Source organism: Palaemon carinicauda, chromosome 43 (genome assembly GCF_036898095.1).
Source record: "Palaemon carinicauda isolate YSFRI2023 chromosome 43, ASM3689809v2, whole genome shotgun sequence".
Lineage (NCBI taxonomy): Eukaryota > Metazoa > Arthropoda > Malacostraca > Decapoda > Palaemonidae > Palaemon > Palaemon carinicauda.
The window spans coordinates 15,714,497-15,735,513 of NC_090767.1; the positions used below are offsets into that span (position 1 = coordinate 15,714,497).

The window sequence follows — 21,017 nt, forward strand, 5'->3', positions numbered from 1 at the left end:
TGACCGCGGAGGTAGCAGCAGTAGGGGATTCAGCATTATGAAGCTTCATCTGTGGTGGATAATGTGGGAGGTTGGGCTGTGGCACCCTAGCAGTACCAGCTGAACTCGGCTGAGTCCCTGGTTAGGCTGAAGGAACGCAGAGAGTAGAGGTCCCCTTTTTGTTTTGTTTCTTTGTTGATGTCAGCTACCCCCCAAAATTGGGGGAAGTGCCTTTGGTATATGTATGTATGTATGTATGTATTATTATTATTATTATTATTATTATTATTACTAGCCAAGCTACAACCCTAGTTGGAAAAGCAAGATGCTATAAGCCCAAGGGCTCCAACAGGGAAAAATAGCCCAGTGAGGAAAGGAAATAAAGTGATGAGAATAAATTAACAATAAATCATTCTAAAAACAGTAACAGCGTCAAAACAGATATGTCATATATAAACTATAAAAAGACTATACAAACACTGAGCTCTTTACAGTGGATACCATTTTGGCGAATGCTGAAAACTAGCCAATAAACTTTTTAGCCAGGTACAGTACAGTAAAACTACCCACCACTAGTTACGGGGGGGGGGGGGGGGGTAGTAGCAGGGGTGGATTAGTCGTCCTGCTCACACACTCACTAGTTAAGTAACGTCACTTTTTAATTGCAGGCAGGACTTTCCGGATGTGTGAACAGGTGAGGGGATACTCTAAGAATGTCCTCTTGGAGAACTTCCATTCTTCCACTTATAAAAGCTTGCACATGCACAGGAGAGAGTGAGAGCAGAAAAGGGAGCGTGCAAGGAGTACACACAAATAGTTGAGGGCAAGTTCCTGTAGGAGTGCAAGCCTGCATAGTAGCTTGTAGTGGGCGCGAATCCCAGCCTCATGTGAATGAACGAGGGTGCGCTCCTGTTTATTTTCTTCTCTCTGTCTTTGGAGAAGGAAAAAGAAAAAGTAAGCATTATGTAAGTAACTCCAATCGATCAGTCTTCTTGAACTTCATAGTTCATAGAAAGAAAATGAAGGTTGTGACCCCTTCATCCCGACCTACAGAGAGAAGAGACGAAGAAGAGAGATTGAGGCAAAAGAGGAGGAGAAACTTGCAGCTCTCCTTGAAATGTCGTTCAGGCTGACGACGATGCTCCAGCTGGGGAGGAAAAAAAAAAACCACAACAACAACAACAGCAACAACGGCATAATCAGGTAAACGTTCAGGAATGGGAAGACAGAAAAGGAAAGAAGTCGGCGGCAAAAACTTTTTCCTTTAACGGATCACATCGATACTAATGACTTCCAATATTCTTAGGATTACGTTGTCAAAGAAAAGAAAAACTGTCTAGAGGGAACAACAAAGTAGAATCGGCCAAATAAACCGACAAGTATTACAGTTACAGTTATCAAGAAACTACTAAACCTTTCTTCTTCCAGAAAACCCTCGCAGAATGTGATCGTCCAACCAATTATCTAGAGGATTAAAACAGCCAGTAGAGAGCCCCAGAACCAATTATCATTATTATTACTAGCTAAGCTTTAACCCTAGTTGGAAAAACATGATGCTATAAGCCCAAGGCCTTCAACGAGGAAAAGTAACCCAGTGAGAAAAGGAAATAGAGATAAACTACAAGAGAAGTAATAAACAATCAAAATAAAATACTTTAAGAACAGTAACAACATTAAATTAGATCTCTCATGAATAACCTATGAAAACTTCAAAACAACAAAAGGAAGAGAAATAAGATAGAATAGTATGCTGGAGTGTACCCTCAAGCAAGAGAACTCTAACTCAAAATAGTGGAAGACCATGGTAAGGAGACTTTAGCACTACCCAAGACTAGAGAACAATGGTTTGATTCTGGAGTATCCTTCACCATGAGTCAAGAGTCTCTTCTAACTTTACAGAGTGGAAAGTATCCCCTGAGTAACTACAGCTATTGAAAACAAAGTGAGAGCCCCAGAGGCGTATGTCAGGTTGGTAAGGTTTCATTGCCAATAGGCAGTAACTAGCGCCACCTAGGTAAAGTTCTAACAACTAAATACAGCTTCACTGAAAGCGTATTCCTATCAAAGGATCAGGGTTTGCTGTTGTGTAGGAACAAATACTCGGTCGATTCGCATTTCATTTTGCACTTATTTAAATCACTTCTCATTTCTTACTTTTGAAAGTTCTCCAGTCTTAAGTTATAAGTAAACATCTGTTACCAAATAAACTTAAACACTTCTAAACATCGGTACTTACTTTTCCTGCTCCTCGTAGTATTCCCGTTTGTCTGCCACGCTTGTTGCGGCCATGGCTAAAGTCTCCGCTTTTGACGGCGCAAGAACTTCCCCTTGGGTGAAGAATAATCTTTCCGAGGCGAGAATTTAAGAGTGCGGATAACAGAATCACTCTGGCTTAATTCTCCCTTATCTGGAAAGACACAATCATGAACAATAGGAATATTATCTTCGGTTATTTTCATAAATTTTTTGTAACATTAACATGCGATGAAAAGTGCCATTTACCCTAATTTTTACTGTAATATAAGCAACACTTCATACTATGTTTTCCTACCTGTAATACAATTCAGAATTACTGTATAAATACATTACAGAAATGGATAAATGTGTACTGTAGTAAAATATTCCTAAGGAATTTAATTAAGGGCTCCTTATATATTAAATGGAACTTTGAAAGATTTTAACGGAAATACTTGGAAACCCATATTTTTCAAATTATAGAAATTTTAAAACTAGGAACCTATGTAGTTGGTTAGAACGGACTCTGTGTAAAATTGTTAAAATTACAGATCCAGTCAGAAAATCATTTTATTTCACTCTTTACTGTCCTGATCTCAGCGACAAGAGAAGGAAAATAATGGAACTACAGCATCTATACGAAGAGGAAAAGAAGAACAGAAGAAGATATTAGGAAACGTTCTGTTTAAGGAAGAATTAATAGTGGAAAGAAAAGAATACTGTACTGTATATATACCCGATGTGGGGAAAAATGTTATTTTTATTAGTAAAATAAATTTTTGAATATACTTACCCGATAATCATGTAGCTGTCAACTCCGTTGCCCGACAGAATTCTATGGAGGGATACGCCAGCTATCACAATACTAGAAGGGGGTGTACTTACCAGCGCCACCTGTGGCCAGGTACTCAAGTACTTCTTGTTGACACCTCCTCAATTATTCCTCGGTCCACTGGTTCTCTATGGGGAGGAAGGGAGGGTCGATTAAATCATGATTATCGGGTAAGTATATTCAAAAATTTATTTTACTAATAAAAATAACATTTTTCAATATTAAACTTACCCGATAATCATGTAGCTGATTCACACCCAGGGGGGTGGGTGAAAACCAGTGTACAAGATTAAAGGATAGCTAAGTATCCCGTATTTCATATAATCAGTTATCCACAATAACGATGAAATAATAAGTACCTGGTAAGGAAGTCGACTTGAACCGTTACTCTGCCTTTAATAAGATCGTCTTCCTTACTGAGCGCAGCGTTCCTCTTGGGAGGCTGAATCAACTCAAAGGTGCTAAAGTATACAGGGCTGCAACCCATACTAAAGGACCTCATCACAACCTTTAACCTCGGCGCTTCTCAAGAAAGAATTGACCACCCGCCAAATCAACAAGGATGTGGAAGGCTTCTTAGCCGACCGTACAACCCATAAAAAGTATTCAAGAGAAAGGTTAAAAGGTTATGGGATTATGGGAATGTAGTGGCTGAGCCCTCGCCTACTACTGCATTCGTTGCTACGAATGGTCCCAGGGTGTAGCAGTACTCGTAAAGAGACTGGACATCTTTGAGATAGAATGATGCGAACACTGACTTGCTTCTCCAATAGGTTGCATCCATAACACTCTGCAGAGAATGGCTCTGTTTGAAGGCCACTGAAGTAGCCACAGCTCCCACTTCATGTGTCCTTACCTTCAGCAAAGCAAGGTCTTCTTCCTTCAGATGAGAATGTGTTTCTCTAATCAGAAGCCTGAATAGTAAGAAACTGAGTTCTTAGAACTTGGAAAAGAAGGTTTCTTGATAGCACACTATAAGGCTTCTGATTGTCCTTGTAAAGGTTAAGACCTTTTTAGATAGTACCTAAGAGCTCTAACTGGGCAAAGTACTCTCTTCAGATCATTCCCCACCAAGTTGGACAGGCTTGGGATCTCGAACGACTTAGGCCAAGGACGTGAAGGAAGCTCGTTTAGCAAAAACCGAGCTGCAAGGAACATGTAGCCGTTTCAGATGTGAAAACAATGATCCTGCTGAAGGCGTGGATCTCACTTACTCTTTTAGCTGTTGTCAAGCACACGAGGAAAAGAGTTTTTAATGTGAGGTCCTAAAAAGAGGCTGATTGGAGAGGTTCAAATCTTGATGACATAAGGAACCTTAGGACCACGTCTAGATTCCAGCCTGGAGTGGACAACCGACGTTCCTTTGAGGTCTCAAAAGACCTAGGGAGGTCCTGTAGATCTTTGTTGGTGGAAAGATCCAAGCCTCTGTGGCGGAAAACCGCTGCCAACATACTTCTGTAACCCTTGATCGTAGGAGCTGAAAGGGATCTTACTTTCCTTAGATATAACAGGAAGTCAGCAATCTGGGTTACAGTGGTACTGGTTGAGGAAACTGCATTGGTCTTGTACCAGCTACGGAAGACTTCCCCTATAGACTGATAGATTCTGAGAGTGGATGTTCTCCTTGCTTTGGCAATCGCTCTGGCTGCCTCCTTCGAAAAGCCCCTAGCTCTTGAGAGTCTTTCGAAAGTCTGAAGGCAGTCAGACGAAGAGCGTGGAGGATTGGGTGTACCTTCTTTACGTGAGGTAGACTTAGAAGGTTCACTCCTAGAGGAAGAGTCCTGGGAATGTCGACCAGCCATTGCAGTACCTCTAAGAACCATTCTCTCGCGGGCCAGAGCGGAGCCAACCAACGTCAGCCGTGTCCCTTTGTGAGAGGAGAACTTCTGAAGTACCCTGTTGACAATCTTGAACGGCGGGAATGCATACAGGTCGAGATGGAACCAATCCAGCAGAAAAGCATCCACGTGAACTGCTGCTGGGTCTGGAATCGGAGAACAATACAACAGGAGTCTCTAGGTTATCGAGGTAGTGAACAGATCTATGGTTGGCTGACCCCACAGGGCCCAAAGTCTGCTGCAAACATTCTTGAGAAGGGTCCACTCTGTGGGGATGACCTGACCCTTCCGTCTGAGGTGATCTGCCATGACATTCATACCGCCCTGAATGAACCTCGTTACCAGTTAGCTTTCGATCTTTAGACCAGATGAGTAGGTCCCTTGCGATCTAGAACAACTTCCACGAAAGAGTCCCTCCCTGCTTGAAGATGTAAGCCAGGGCTGTGGTGTTGTCAGAGTCCACCTCCACCACTTTGTTAACCCTGGATAGGTACGATGGGTCGTTCGCGACCCTGAGCGTCAAAAAAAAACAGGTTTTTCTCACGTGACTCACCCCCGTGACTGAATTTGTGGGTGATCGACCTGCAGGAGGTGTCTCCCCTACACGCTCTAGTAGTGTCCAGATGTGCATTGCTGTAGCTGTACTCCTTCCTCGATTTCTGAGACGCGTCGGGGTCGAGCGCAACCGAGTTTACCCTTCTGAGGTAATTTGCATAATTATCAAAGTTATTACGTATTATGAAATTGTCGTAGAATGGTTCAACTTGTATAGGTTATCAGTTGTGGAAAGTCTTGGTGGATTGTTTGGCTACCATGTGCATGATTTTTTTTTTAGTTAAAATGTCGTTCATCACCACGAGGACCATTTTACCGCGAGTGCCCCTTTTTCATTTTTTTTCATTTTTTTGCCAAGTCATTTTTCCGTAAGATATTGCCAAATAGTGTCGTAAAACTTTTGCTTGTTTAGTGTTGGAAAGTGTGTCTAGATGATCTGGCTACCCATGCGTGACTTTGTTTTTGTCAGATACGACGTAGTTATTGGTATATTGGGTATTTAACTGCGGTTACCAATTTCTGTTTTTTTTTCAATATTTGTAAAAATTACTACGTAGTAAGGAATTGCCGTATATTATTCATTTTTTTTTTCATGTTTATGTGTTAGAAAGTGTGCCTTGATGGTTGGGATAACACGTGCATGTCTTTTTTTTTTATCTGAGATGCCGTATATTAGAATGTCGGGCATTTTACCGCGAGTGCCCCTTTTTCATTTTTTTTAATTTTTTTGCCAAGTCATTTTTCCGTAAGATATTGCCAAATAGTGTCGTAAAACTTTTGCTTTTTTAGTGTTGGAAAGTGTGTCTAGATGATCTGGCTACCCATGCGTGATTTTGTTTTTGTCAGATACGACGTAGTTATTGGTATATTGGGTATTTAACTGCGGTTGCCAATTTCTGTTTTTTTTCAATATTTGTAAAAATTTACTACGTAGTAAGGAATAGCCGTATATTATTGATTTTTTTTTCATGTTTATGTGTTAGAAAGTGTGCCTTGATGGTTGGGCTAACACGTGCATGTCTTTTTTTTTATCTGAGATGCCGTATATTAGAATGTTGGGCATTTTTCCGCGAGTGCCCCTTTTTATTTGTTTTGCATTTTTTTGCTTAGTCATGTTACCGTAAGGAATTGGAAAGTAGTGTCGCAAAACTTATATTTTTATAGTGTTGGAAAGTGTTTCTAGATGATCTGGCTACCCATGTCTATTTTTTTTTTAGCCAGATATAGAGTATATATAAGTATGTGCTCGATTTTCCTGTGATTGCCATTTTTTCGTTTTTTCCCATTTCTTTCAAAATTACTACGTACTAAGGAACTATCACAGAGTAATGATTCATTTATATGTTTATTTGTCGGAAAATATGCATTGATGGTTTGCCTAGCACGTGGCTGAAATTTTTTTTTTTCTGAAATGTCGTATATTAGAATGGCCATTTTTCCACGAGTGCCCCTTTTTATTTGTTTTGCATTTTTTTGCTTAGTCATGTTACCGTAAGGAATTGGCAAGTAGTGTCGCAAAACTTATATTTTTATAGTGTTGGAAAGTGTTTCTAGATGATCTGGCTACCCATGCCTATCTTTTTTTTTTAGCCAGATATGGCGTATATATAGGTATGTGTTCGATTTTCCTGTGATTGCCATTTTTTCGTTTTTTCCCATTTCTTTCAAAATTACTACGTACTAAGGAACTATCACAGAGTAATGATTCATTTAGATGTTTATTTGTCGGAAAATGTGCCTTGATGGTTTGCCTAGTACGTGGCTGAATTTTTTTTTTTTCTGAAATGCCGTATATTAGAATGTTAGCCATTTTTCCGCGAATGCCCCTTTTTATTTGTTTTGCATTTTTTTGCTTAGTCATGTTACCGTAAGGAATTGGCAAGTAGTGTCGCAAAACTTATATTTTTATAGTGTTGGAAAGTGTTTCTAGATTATCTGGCTACCCATGCCTATCTTTTTTTTAGCCAGATATGGCGTATATATAGGTATGTGTTCGATTTTCCGGTGATTGCCATTTTTTCGTTTTTTCCCAATTCTTTCAAAATTACTATGTACTAAGGAACTATCACAGAGTAATGATTCCTCTAGATGTTTATTTGTCGGAAAATTTTGTTTACTTCTTTTTTGATTGAATATCATCAAATTATTTAGCTAAAATATTATATTTTACATTTTTTTTTTTTCGATTTTATTTCCCTTCAAAAAAATTTATTTGGGTCAGAATTTTAATTTTATAGTCGTAAAATAATCGACAATTATCCAGCAACCCACCATACAATTTTTATGCATATCCAATAATAATTAGATTAGTAAATAACACCTTGAAATTGACATACCCTTCCTACATTTCAAGTGGCAGATTAGGGAGTCTGAGTCAGTGTGGTTGGCGGCCATTTTGTGGACATATCCGAAGCGTAAGTTGCCCTATCTATATATATTCTTGTTCCCTATAGAATTTGTGATATTTTGGTATATTTTTACCTGCATAAATATCATATTATATATTAAATATATGTATTTATTTACGAAATTTCTAAGTACTCAAAAAATTACCTTTAGATATGGCCCCTGATATAAATGTAATTTACAAAATAATGAAGATTTTTTTACATATTTCTATTTTAGGATAACATATGTTTATTCCCTAAAACAATTAGCCACTTCCTATTTCATTTGGGTACCCAAAAAAATTCATGAAATTTGGACAAATTTTTTTGGCCAAAAAAAGTTACCCTTTTTTTCTCATTTCAGATCTTCACCTCCATGGGTCTGACTTCATCCAAAATACATCAAGATGTGTCCTAAACATTCAAGAATCAATTCCTAAAAGGATTTGTGTATATATGTATAAACTTTTTTTTTATGAATTTTTATGTCAGGTCTTTTTTTTTCTACTTAATTTTTTAAAATATTTATAATAAATAGTTTTTCTGCAGATGAGTAGTATTTATCTTTACAGTTGTTTTAAGCATTCATTGAAGTTTTTTTTGGCAAAAGAAAAAAGGAGGTTACTGCAAAAACTGATTTTTCAAGAATTTTTTTTGGCGTCGGGGTCGTTCGCGTCCGAGTATACCCTTAAAGGGGTGTCCGAGGAGCGTACCTATCCAGGGTTAAGCTGGAGGGACTTGAAGTTTATCAAGGCCAGAATAACCGCCAACAACTCCTTGCAATTGATGTGAAGTGTCCTTTGCTCCTGATTCCATGTTCCCGAGCATTCTTGTCCGTCCAAAGTCGCACCCCAGCCCGTGTCTGATGCGTCCGAGAGGAGACGGCGGTCGTGTTTCTGAACAGCCAAAGGAAGAGTTCCTTGAGAAGAAAGCTGTTCTTACACCACGCGAGAGAAGACCTCCTCTCTTCGGAAACAGGAACTGAGACCGTCTCTAGCGTCATGTCCTTTATCCAGTGAGCAGCTAGATGATACTGAAGGGGGGGGAGGTGGAGTCTCCCTAACACGATGAACAGGGCCAGCGATGAAAGTGTCCCTGTTAGACTCATCCACTACCTGACTGAGCATCGGTTCCTTCTCAGCATGCTCTGGATGCATTCTAGGGCTTGGAAGATCCTTGGGGCCGACGGAAAAGTCCGAAAAGCTCGACTCTGAAGATCCATACCCAAGGAGACAATGGTCTGGGATGGGACGAGCTGAGACTCCTCAAAATTGACCAGGAGGCCCAGTTCCTTGGTCAGATCCATAGTCCATTTGAAAATCTCCAGACAGCGACGACTTGTGGGAGCTCTTAAAAGCCAGTCGTCTGACAGAGCCGGACACAAGATCATGGTATTGCTGCACAGTCTGTGAACTGTCAATCATGGGCAAGCGAGGAAGTACAGTGACAACCCGAATCTGTCTAGACTGTCTGGGTCGTACAGACAAACTCCTTATCGGGTTGCTGAGGTTGCCGCACTGCGTCACAACAAGTCACTTCTGTTGGTTGTTGAACGTCTTCCCCGTGACACATTGACTCCGTAAACAAAAAATCCTCTAACAAGGACTAAGCTTGGACTGCATGTCTTGTAACACAGCTCAAGGTCTATGGGAGCAGGTGTGGTAACAGACGGGATTAGCGACTGAAGTGGAACCATTACCTTCCCTGGAAGCATGTTATGCTTAAATAAAAGTCCATAGGAGGCTATGCAGCTAAAGGCTCCCTCCAAATGACAGAGTCCTCAAGGGAATATCAGAAGGAGGGAGAAAAGAACTTTCTCATCTACAGGGACCATATCCTAGAAAAGCTAAGTTCTCTCAGTGAGGGTTCACTGGTGCAAAAGCAGCAGACTAGAAGGCAACGTTATGAAACTGCTTGACAGTCTAGTGAGTTGGCAACAACCAAAGATGTGTGACTGAGAAGCATGCGGTAAGGTATGCAGAGCATGTTGTATGCAGAGTATGCTGTATGCAGAGCATGCTGTATGTAGAGCATGTTGTATGCAGAGCATGCTGAATGCAGAGCATGCTGTATGCAGAGCATGTTGTATGCAGAGCATGCTGAATGCAGAGCATGCTGTATGCAGAGCATGTTGTATGCAGAGCATGCTGTATGCAGAGCATGCTGTATGTAGAGCATGTTGTATGCAGAGCATGCTGAATGCAGAGCATGCTGTATGCAGAGCATGTAGTATGCAGAGCATGCTGTAAGCAGAGCATGTAAGGTAAGCAGAGCGTGTGCATGGCGTTTAACATTTCTCAGAAATTCCATGACCAGTGCTAGAGTGCTTTATGCATGCTTGCATGGGGTTTTAATATCAACATAATATATACCTTACATTCATAACTCAAGATTCATATTTTTGCCATATTTTGCGATATTGTTAAAAATATATTGCCAGGAATACAAATATATTTTTATAAGTAATACAAATAACCTCCATTATCATAAGGTTTGAAAATGGAGGTAAGGTATGCTGAACAGCAGAGTCAGAACGAGCTGGAACAACAATAGTTGTGGTTTCCTCTTCAAGACTCTGTTGAGGGAACACCTGAGGCTCAGTCTGCAAAGGCTGATCAAAGGAAGTAGCAGAAGGTAGGCGCATGGGTGGAGGAGGCTGACTCCTGGCATGAGTGGTTGAACCCAATGGTTGCGCTTGCTGAGCGGTTGGCGGAAGCGGAGTAGCAAGTTCCTGTTCCTGTGGTGTGAGCGGAGCGCGAAGAGGATGAGGCTGCGCAGAACAAGGTAAATGTCTCGCAAGCTGAGGCTCCTGAGGCGCAAGGCCAAGGTGTAGTGGTGCTTGCCTTGTGGAGGGTTGAGCTCGCTGCAGCGAGAGCTGAGGAGACTGACTCATGGACGGGAGAGGTTGTTGTACCTCAACCGAGAGTTGCACCACTGGTGGAGCAGCAAGTGGAGGCGGAGGAAGAGAGGTATAATCCTCCTGATCCCATTGTAAAGGTTGCCTTAAGGAAGGCGGAGGCTGAACACCACTGGGAACAGCAAACTCAGAACGTGGCTCAACATCGTACGCCTGGCAGGTGGTATTGCGATCAGGCGGAGCGAGCGCAGGCGGAGCGAGCGCAGGCGGAGGGAGTGTAGGCGGAGGCGGAGGCGCAACACTCTCAGCCCGACACTCACGCATCAAGTCCGAAAGCTGTGCTTGCATGGACTGTAGTAGAGTCCACTTGGGGTCGGCAGAAACTACAGTAGGCTGAGGTAAAGCCTTAACAGTCGAGCTCTGTTGTGGCAGAACCTTACTCCTCTTAGGCGGAGTGCATTCAACTGATGACTGAGGAGAGTCAGAGCTAACCCAATGACTGCATCCGGGTTGTTGAACTCTAACTTCGTACGTCTGGCATAGGTCTGGACTTTACGTTTAAGAGGTCTTGAGACCTGAGACCAGTGTTTTCTCCCCTAAATTTCTTCTGCAGACGAGCAAAATAAGGGCTCAATCGTCTGCGGGTGGGAGTGACGGTCTCGGTAAGACACGCCCACAACCACCGAGGATACTTCTGTGCGCCGATCAAGGCCTGCTGAACCCTTCTGCCCTTCGACATTGCTTCTCCCCTGGGCTTGGGAGCTTGCAAGAGGTCCCGGACTGGGAGGACGACTGGCGCGCACAGAAGTACCCTCACGCACAACACTGACACACTTTGCGCTAATCACTTATCACTTTGATTTTCTGTTTGCACTTATTTCACTGAACTCGAAACTTTAAGTGGTTTGTACCTGAAACACGCAATTCTATCCTTTCTCAAAAGTTAGTAATTGCGAAAACAGAATTACAATGTAACAGAAAAATCTAATGAAAGATAAATAATTCAGTGGCTGGAAAGAGACTAAACACTAGATCACTCTAGAAACGTTTACCTTCTTCCCCTAAAGAGACTAGGGAGAAGAGCAAAAACGATAACAACGTTACTCGCTTGAATGAAACGTTTATCCTCCTCTTTCTCCCTCCGTCTCTATCTCTCTCTCTCTCTCTCTCTCTCTTGACTTAGAACCTGAGAGAAGAGCCCAATCATATATATCGTTAAAACATATTATAGTTAAAGGAAAAAACTGAAATATTTCCCAAAATGAAAAGTTCCTTTATTAGGATTAAAACCATTAAGTTAAGAAAGAATGAACAAAACGCTAGACACGGTTACTCTTACTGCAACGTGAAACCGTGAAAATTCTTTCTCTATCGTAACGATAGAGCGCAAGTTGAACGTTCTGAACGTCAACAACTGCAGAGACAAAACAAAACGTTAGTTCAACTTTGAAAACAGTACGAGACTATCAAAGAAATTCTTTCAAAGACATTAAAATAGCATAATATGTTAACAGGTAAAACCAAAATGACGGGCTCAATGTTAATTAACTTCGGTACCAAGAAAAGACCGCCTACTATTAGGAAGGTCGAATATAAACAAATATAAAAATTAATTTTAATAAGTTTATAATAAAAGGAAGTTAATCGAAGAGGCCTATAAGAGGCGGAGAGATATAAAATAAATCTATAACTTTTGTTAAGCAAAATTAAGAAAGAGAGTCTATACTCTCTTAGACACCAACACTTCCGTCTAAGGGAAGGGTCGGCCATTTAAAGGCGAAAGAGAGTTCATACTCTCTTCGTCACCATAATTAATCAAATTAATTCCAAAAGCTAACTAAGCTAAAATAGAAGTTTCCAGTAAAGCGACAGCCGAAATCAAAGAGAAATACTTCACCAAAGTCGTGAAAATACTCCAAGAACATAAGCGTATCCCAGAACGTCTTGCCGGAAGCACGACAGAGGAATAATTGAGGAGGTGTCAACAAGAAGTACTTGAGTACCTGGCCACAGGTGGCGCTGGTAAGTACACCCCCTTCTAGTATTGTGATAGCTGGCGTATCCCTCCATAGAATTCTGTCGGGCAACGGAGTTGACAGCTACATGATTATCGGGTAAGTTTAATATTGAAAAAAGGATTAAAGAAAGTAAATGAACTAGAATAGAAAAGACAAGTAAGGAGGTGCCAATGGAAAGGCAAATCCCTCCGCCCAGCAATGAATCGGAATGGATAGACAATACAGGTTTTCCAGTAGTAAATAATGTGCTCCGTCTGAAATTGACGTTCATTGTTAAATTGCATAAGTAATAACTAAAAAAACCCTTATTTAATAAGGGAAACAGGTCCACATATAAAGAGGGAAACAGGAGCCTTTGTATATCAGCAGTCAGTTCCTCCTACGAGCATAGAAAATGGGAATTTTCTTCCCATTTTCTAGTCGTTCGTAAGATGTGGACGTTTTACAATATAAACTGTGGCCATTTTTCTGCAGAACGTCTACACGAGAACATCACATAACCTAACCTAATAGCCATGTCCTAACCTACTTAAGGGAGGGCTAACGACCCCTGCGAACCCTCTTAAACTACCACCATTATACATACACCCAGGGAAACAAACAGAAGAACACCACATAACCCGAGGTTCCGCAACCTAACCTAACCTAGGAGCCATATGTTTACCTACTTACCTATGGGGGAGGTTGTGACCCCCTTAGGACTCTAGTATCCTCAGTTTACCATAATACAAAAGCCTCACTAAATATCCTATTTCATAAATTGTAAATCTATCTTCATAATGTCATATTTCAAAGAGATATAATATTTTCCTCATAAATAAAATTGATTTATTATTATTATCATTACTATTATTATTATTATTATTATTTCTATTATCATTATTATTATTAATCTTATTATTACTATTATTATTATTATTATCATTATTATTATCATCATTATTATAATTTCTATTATTATTATTATTATTATTATTATTAATTTTATTATTACTATTATTATTATTATTATTATCATTATTACTGCTAGCTAAGCTACAGCCCTAATTGGAAAAGCAGGATGCTATAAGACTCATAAGGGCCCCATTAAGAAAAAAATAGCCCAGTGAGGAAAGAAAACAAGGAAAATAATAACAGAAGTTTAAGAATAGGAAACAAGGAAAATAACATTACTACAAGAACAATAACATTAAAATAAATCTGTCATATACAAACTATAAAAACTTGAAATTAACTAGTCAGTCAAACTAGCATGACTAGCTTAAACTAGCATTATTTCAAATAGCATCAGCAATTCGAATATAGTAGAAGGCTGTGGTCTAAATCACCATCACTTTAGACATAACAATTACATAGAATAAAGTCAAAACTGACCTGTACCAGGATGTTACAGCCATGAAATGACGTACAGGAGTTTTCCCGTTACTGTAACGATACAGGAAGTTACAGGAAAGTGACGTAATTCGTTAAAATAGGCTTCGTACCGTTATCGCATTTCACCGAGTCACTCTGATTACTGTTATTATTTCTCAGCTGATCGCTGGCGTTCCAGCGAGTGAAACGAGCAGTGTTCTTTTTAACTATTTCTTCTAATTAATATATATTTTGTAATGCTTTTGATAAAATTATACATTTTAATATATAATTAATATTAATGCTTATTTTTGGCTATCAATTTCACATATATTATGTTTATTTACGCAAATTTTTCCAGTGTGTTCACGACAGAACTGTTCTTTTTAATTATATCTTCTAATTATTATATACTTTGTAATTATTTCAATAAAATTATATATATATATATGTATATATATATATATATATATATATATATATATATATATATATATATATATATATATATATATATATATATATGTATATACATATGTATATATATGTATATATATATAGTTAGATAGATAGATAGATAGATACATGTATACAGTATATATATATATATATATATATATATATATATATATATATATATATATATATATATATATATATATATATATATATATATATATATATATATATATATATATATATATATATATATATATATATATATATATATATATATATATATATATATATATATATATATATATATATATATATATATATATATATATATATATATATATATATATATACATTCTGTGCAGTAAATGAAAGCTGAGGTAAAGACATTGATTTGTGCCCTCTTGAAGTGTTGTTAATTTAGGCTTAAGCCTTCCAGCTTAAGCTTAAGCTTTTAAGCCTAAGCTTTCGAACTTAGGATTTTGGGCTTAAGCATTCAAGCTGAAGCTATTAATCTTAAGTTTAAGCTTTTAAGCTTAAGCTTTTAAGCTTAAGCTTTTAAGCTTAAGCTTTTAAGCTTAAGCTTTTAAGCTTAAGCTTTTAAGCTTTAGTTTTCAAGCATAAGCTTCAGCTTTAGGTAATGCGGTATATGCTTATGCTAAAGCTTATGCTTACTCTTGATCCTATGTGTATGCTTATATCTATGCTTTAACTTATGTTTATACTTCTGTTCATTGTTAAGCTTATGCTTAAACTCATGCATATGCCTATGCTTATGTTCATGGTAATGCTTGAAGTCATGGCCATGCTTACTCTAGCTTATGTTTCAGGTTTTGTTAAAGCTCAAGCTTATGCTTCTGCTTATGCTCTCATGTTTAAGCTTGAGATTGAACTAAAGCTTGAGCATAAACATAAGCATAAGCATAAGCATAAGTTAAAGCATAAGCATAATCTTCACCTGAAGCTTAAGCATGAACATAAGCATAAATATGATATTATGCATAGGAATAAGCTCAAGCTTACGCTAGAACTTATGCTTATGGTTTAGCTTAAGTATAAGCATACCAATAAGCATAAGCATAAGCATAAGCATCTGCAGAAGCATAGGCATGAGCATAATCTTAAGCTTAAGCTTAAGCTTAACCTTAAATTGTAACATATACATAAGCTTAACTTTGATCTGAAACAAGAATGAGCATAAGCATAAGCATAACCAAAATCATAAGCATACTCAAAGGCTTAAGTTTAGGTTTACGCTTAAGCATAAGAAGAAAAATAAGCACAAGCTCAAGAATAAGCAAAATTTGAGGCTTAAGCTTAAGTATAAGCACAAGCATGATCATAAGCATAAGCTTAAGCTTAAGCTTAGCTTAAGCGTAAGCATAAGCATAAACAAAAGCATAAGGATGAGCATAAGCATAATCTTATGTTCAAGCTTAATCTTATGCTTAAGCATAAATCAAGCATAAGCATAAGCTTTGCATAAGCATAAGCTTTGCATAAGCATAAGCTTTGCATAAGCATAAGCTTTGCATAAGCATAAGCTTTGCATAAGCATAAGCATAACCTTAAGCTTAAGCATAAAAAAGGCAGGGGTATGAGCTTGAGCTAGAGCTTAAGCTTAACTTTGACCTTCATCTTTAGATTAATTAAAGACTTATATATTCTGCACCCATCCCCGTCTTCAAATTTCACCTCACTCGGTTGCAACACCATTTTTTCCAATTTTTTTTTTCGAAAATGTACGTGGAGATCCCTTAGAGTTTATCCTCTTGTGCCCATATAAGGGCATAGAAGTGTTCATAACAATAGAATTCAATGAGTGAAGTCGGAATTCCTCATTGCTCTCTTTTTATTCTATTATTAGGAACATACACACACACTTCCTCACTCTCTCTCTCTCTCTCTCTCTCTCTCTCTCTCTCTCTCTCTCTCTCTCTCTCTCTCTCTCTCTCTCTTTTAACTATTTCATTTTCTTTCTGTGTCTGAAATTCAGAATTATCAATATATTTCTTAAGGATTCAAAAAGAATAAAAAAATCGTTAATGCTCTGCTAGGATATATTGTTAAGCGGATATATTGATACATTATAGTGATGGAAGGTTATATTCATACATCCATACATCCGTGGATGGATGTATGTAAAGTAATACACTAAAATGAACATAATAAAGATATCTTGAAATCAAAGATGATCATCAGGGGGAGGTTGAAGGAGCGTCGTCCTTCTCAGGGCATCGGGAATTGGCAATAACCCCAACGCTCTTCTGAACAATCCATTTGATACAATTTGTAAGGAGAAAAAGAAGAATACCTGTAAATGACCCCACAAAGCTTCGAAGGGTCTGATCGGTATCCTTCCCCCCAAAGGTCTTCTGGGACGAGAGATCCGTCACTCGTCCACTTCCCGTCGTAGACACCAACCCAAACGCCTTTGAAAGGAGACAATTGAAAAGAAACATAAGAAATAAGAGAAAAAGAAAGGAACAAATATGAATATGAACGATATAAGGAAAATTAATACATATTTTTGTTTTTTTTACCAATCTTTCTAGATTGGTGACTTTGATAATCATTTAAACACACACGCAAACACACAAAAATACACACACAAAAACACACACACACACACACACATATATATATATATATATATATATATATATATATATATATATATATATATATATATATATATATATATATATATATATATATATATATATATATATATATATATATATACATATATATGTGTGTGTGTGTGTGTGTGTGTGTGTGTGCATAAGTAAAAGTGATTTCATATTTAACCTTAGCGGTTTCTGTAATAATGATGGGTGGCTCCAGTGAAGACGGAACACAATTGTTACTGCCATATTCTTCAAATGTACCGAAATCTGCAAATCTCTTTATAAACTACATCTCTCTCTCTCTCTCTCTCTCTCTCTCTCTCTCTCTCTCTCTCTCTCTCTCTCTCTCTCTCTCTCTCTCTCTCTCTATCAATTCTATATAAAATACTTAACTCACCGTTATATCCAAAAGAGTCAACCATATCCTGTAGTTGTTGCAGACTCATATGTTGTGCAAGTCTCCCTCCTTCCTCTTCACACGTCTTCTTCATTGCCTGGAATGTTAACCATTGCTTGATTAACATTAGGCATCCAACTCCGGGAACTCTTTTTGCTGGGCTTCTGCACTGGAACTCTGGAAGAAGAAGAAGAAGATGAAGAATAAGAATATGAAGAAAAAGGAGAAGGGAAAGGAAGAAAAGAGGGAGTTAGACTTAAGAAACAATAATAATTAGCATTATTTTTATAATATACCTCACTTTTTCACCCACTCACGTACGCAGTAACAGTGTTTTTTTTTCTTTTTTCTTTTTTTTTCTTTTTTCATCCCCGCACTGTTAACGGAATCTTTTCAAGCTTGACTTTGCATGTCTTTGTTTGCATGAAACTGCTTGTATAGAAACTCATTATATTTTACATGTTGAATAAAAGTCAGTTGCATTCATCTTGTCACTCTGTTGTTACCCAACATCATTCTATCACAGCGATGAGTAAGGTGAGCACCGACAACCATTTGTGAACAGGTGAGCACCGACATGAGAGGTGTTGAAGCGTTTAATTTCAAACTTCTGGGGCCATTATAAACCTTGTAGATGCCATGTAAGGGAAAAATTGAGTATAGAAAATCTCTCTCTCTCTCTCTCTCTCTCTCTCTCTCTCTCTCTCTCTCTCTCTCTCTCTCTCTCTCTCTCTCTCTCTCTCTCTCTCTCTCTATATATATATATATATATATATATATATATATATATATATATATATATATATATATATATATATATATATATATATATATATATATATATATATGATTGTGATAATGAAATCCAATAGGAGAAGAGTTGAGGAAAATCCATATTTATGAACCCAACAATAGATAACTTGATATAGTCAAACAGATCCTAATAATCTTCCAAAAGAACATAAATCTACTTGAAGCTTATTGATGGTAAAGAGAAGTAATTTTCATTCATAAATATCATAATGAGACTATACATGAATGACTTAAAAACTTAGTCATTATCACAAGCTTAATGAAAATATCACATAAAAATAATAAAAAGGAATAAAAGAATAAAAAGAGAATGCAGGAAACATTTCTCAAATAAACCAAGAAAAGAAAACTAATAAAGAGTGAAAGAATGGCAAATTGAACATAGCTATGGAAAAAATCAAACTATATCATGAGGTTATACTGATCTACAGATGTAAATGAAAATAGTTCTTTGAAAAGAACAACATAAAGTTGTATAGTGTGTCTTACCTTTACATTCTGAACCGTCCCAGGTGAAACCAGAAGGACAAGAACAGGTGAAGCTGAACAGGGTGTTCTTACAGGTACCAATCTCTCCACAGGGGAGACCTCCTTCTAAGCACTCGTCTGTTGTAAGAATAATGTCGCATAGAATCAGTTATTCATCTGAACACAAGACTACCGGTTACACAATGCAAAAATGATAATGGTTTTTTTTTCATAATTTAAAGACTAAGGTACATTTTCTTTATTATATTTTTTTTTTCTAAAAGTTTCTTTTATTGAATTACTTTTTCATTTCTTCAAGCTAAAGGTTGAGATGTATAATACAATAATAAGGTCAGTGTTAATGTTTGATATAAGAGAGAGGAGAGCATTGTAGGATCATGTTAGGGTGGTATGGTAAGATAGAGAGGAAGGCAGGGAGTTAGATAGCAAGGTAAATGAAGGATGATATGGAGAGATCAATGCTTCAAGTGTATATTATTAACTGACCTTTTTGTGCCAAAGAGATGACTCCAGAAATCTCCTCGTGAACAAAAGACTTGATCTCTTGATTGGCTGGGAAGAAGAAAATAATCCTTTGAACAACTTATTGTAACTGTTGTGCTCTCTGAAATCTTCTCTAATTGATGAAGAAATAGATATGGTTCTACTCAACGAAGAAATTAGGAAAGCAGATGAACAAGAACATAAACAGAACATTTATTGAGGATATCGGTCAGAAAAGTAATCTTGAAATATTTAAGATTGTGTTAATATAAAGATGTAATTCCAATATTTTTTTAACTATACATTTCATAAATTATTATAACTGAATATAAAAATAAAAAAACTTACCTGCTGCTGATACATTAGTCAAGTGTTCCAAGTCTTCCCCTTTGAGACACTGGGCAGTCTCTCGGCTGAGGCCTGAGGTAGAAAAGGGGATAATATGCAAGATCTATATATATATATATATATATATATATATATATATATATATATATATATATATATATATATATATATATATATATATATATATATATATATATATATATATATATATATATATATATATATATATTATTAAAAAATATCTCATCAAGATGAACCGATAAGCATTTAGGAGGGATGATCAAAATTGCTGGAATAACAAGTACCTTTCACGTGTTCCAGTTCATGATGAAGTCCTGGACAAAAAATGGTTCACCATGAGCGTATATTGCAATCAAATATTATGCCTCAAATTATCTAATAAGAGTATAGTCATTAGGGTAAGAAATATACAGTGATAAATTAATTTACTCTAAATATTAGAAGTATTACCTTGAAAATAAGTTTTCAGATTCCCTTGTTCCTGCTGCACATCTGAAAATAAAAATGTCTCAAAATACTGGTGTCTGTCTTAACTAATAAAAATGCAATAGATACTCTAAAGTTTAAAAAAAAAGCGTAGCTGATGAAAGACAACTCTTGTATATGATATGACATTTTTCAATCTTCAACTGTATCAAAATGAAGTAAAAATACTGTATATGCAACGAAAGATCTTGATTATCCTTCAAAAAGTGTGAAAACTATTGAATATGCAATTAATGCTCTCGAATAAGATACAGGAATGTCAAGACTGAAACAACACTGCATATTCCATGAATAATAGTGTTTGTTATTTCAAGATTAACTCAAAGAAAAACAACTGTTTTGTAAATATCTTTCAACACTATGAGAACAAGACAACGACTGCATATGCAATGATGGCTCCTTAATCACACATAAGTCATCATATAATCATCTTTTTGGGTGTAAAGTGAAGACATAGAGACAAAGGAAATGAAAAGATTTGGAAAAAATCTATTGGAAAGATTACCTTGAAGATTATTTTCAAGATGTTGAAGTTTCTCCTGCATATCTGAAAATATAAAAAAAAAAAATATTTTTCAAATGTCTGCATAAATAAAAAAAAAAAAATCAATATTCTAATAACTTTGCAATTAGGGAAATTGTTCCAAACTATGAAGATTAATATTTACTCTAATTATTAGTTGCTGGATTGACAGATTAAATAAAAACTAAAAATCATAATAGTCCAGAAGAGACTTACCCGGAATTCTTTGTAGAAGCTCGTCATGCCCTGAAAGGAAAGTGTAGATTTGATCAATCCTTTTGAGTGAAGAAAATAAGAATTAGAGGGAAACACATATA

General features: G+C 37.0%; 2 protein-coding genes across 2 annotated transcripts in view; one reads left to right on the top strand and one right to left on the bottom strand.

The window, feature by feature from the left end:
- Positions 1-21,017, top strand: part of LOC137633580 (uncharacterized) — a 398,353-nt gene that overhangs the window by 41,802 nt on the left and 335,534 nt on the right. The gene's annotated exons all lie outside the window — the stretch shown is intronic.
- LOC137633478 (uncharacterized) overlaps positions 15,680-21,017 on the bottom strand; it is a 7,089-nt gene continuing 1,751 nt past the window's right edge. Inside the window, exons 2-9 of the mRNA XM_068365779.1 lie at positions 20,917-20,946; positions 20,683-20,724; positions 20,142-20,183; positions 19,671-19,742; positions 19,326-19,391; positions 18,840-18,956; positions 17,538-17,714; positions 15,680-15,690 (exon numbers count right to left, since the gene is read on the bottom strand). Coding sequence (XP_068221880.1) covers positions 15,680-15,690; positions 17,538-17,714; positions 18,840-18,956; positions 19,326-19,391; positions 19,671-19,742; positions 20,142-20,183; positions 20,683-20,724; positions 20,917-20,946 — 557 coding nt within the window. The remainder of the gene's footprint in view (positions 15,691-17,537; positions 17,715-18,839; positions 18,957-19,325; positions 19,392-19,670; positions 19,743-20,141; positions 20,184-20,682; positions 20,725-20,916; positions 20,947-21,017) is intronic.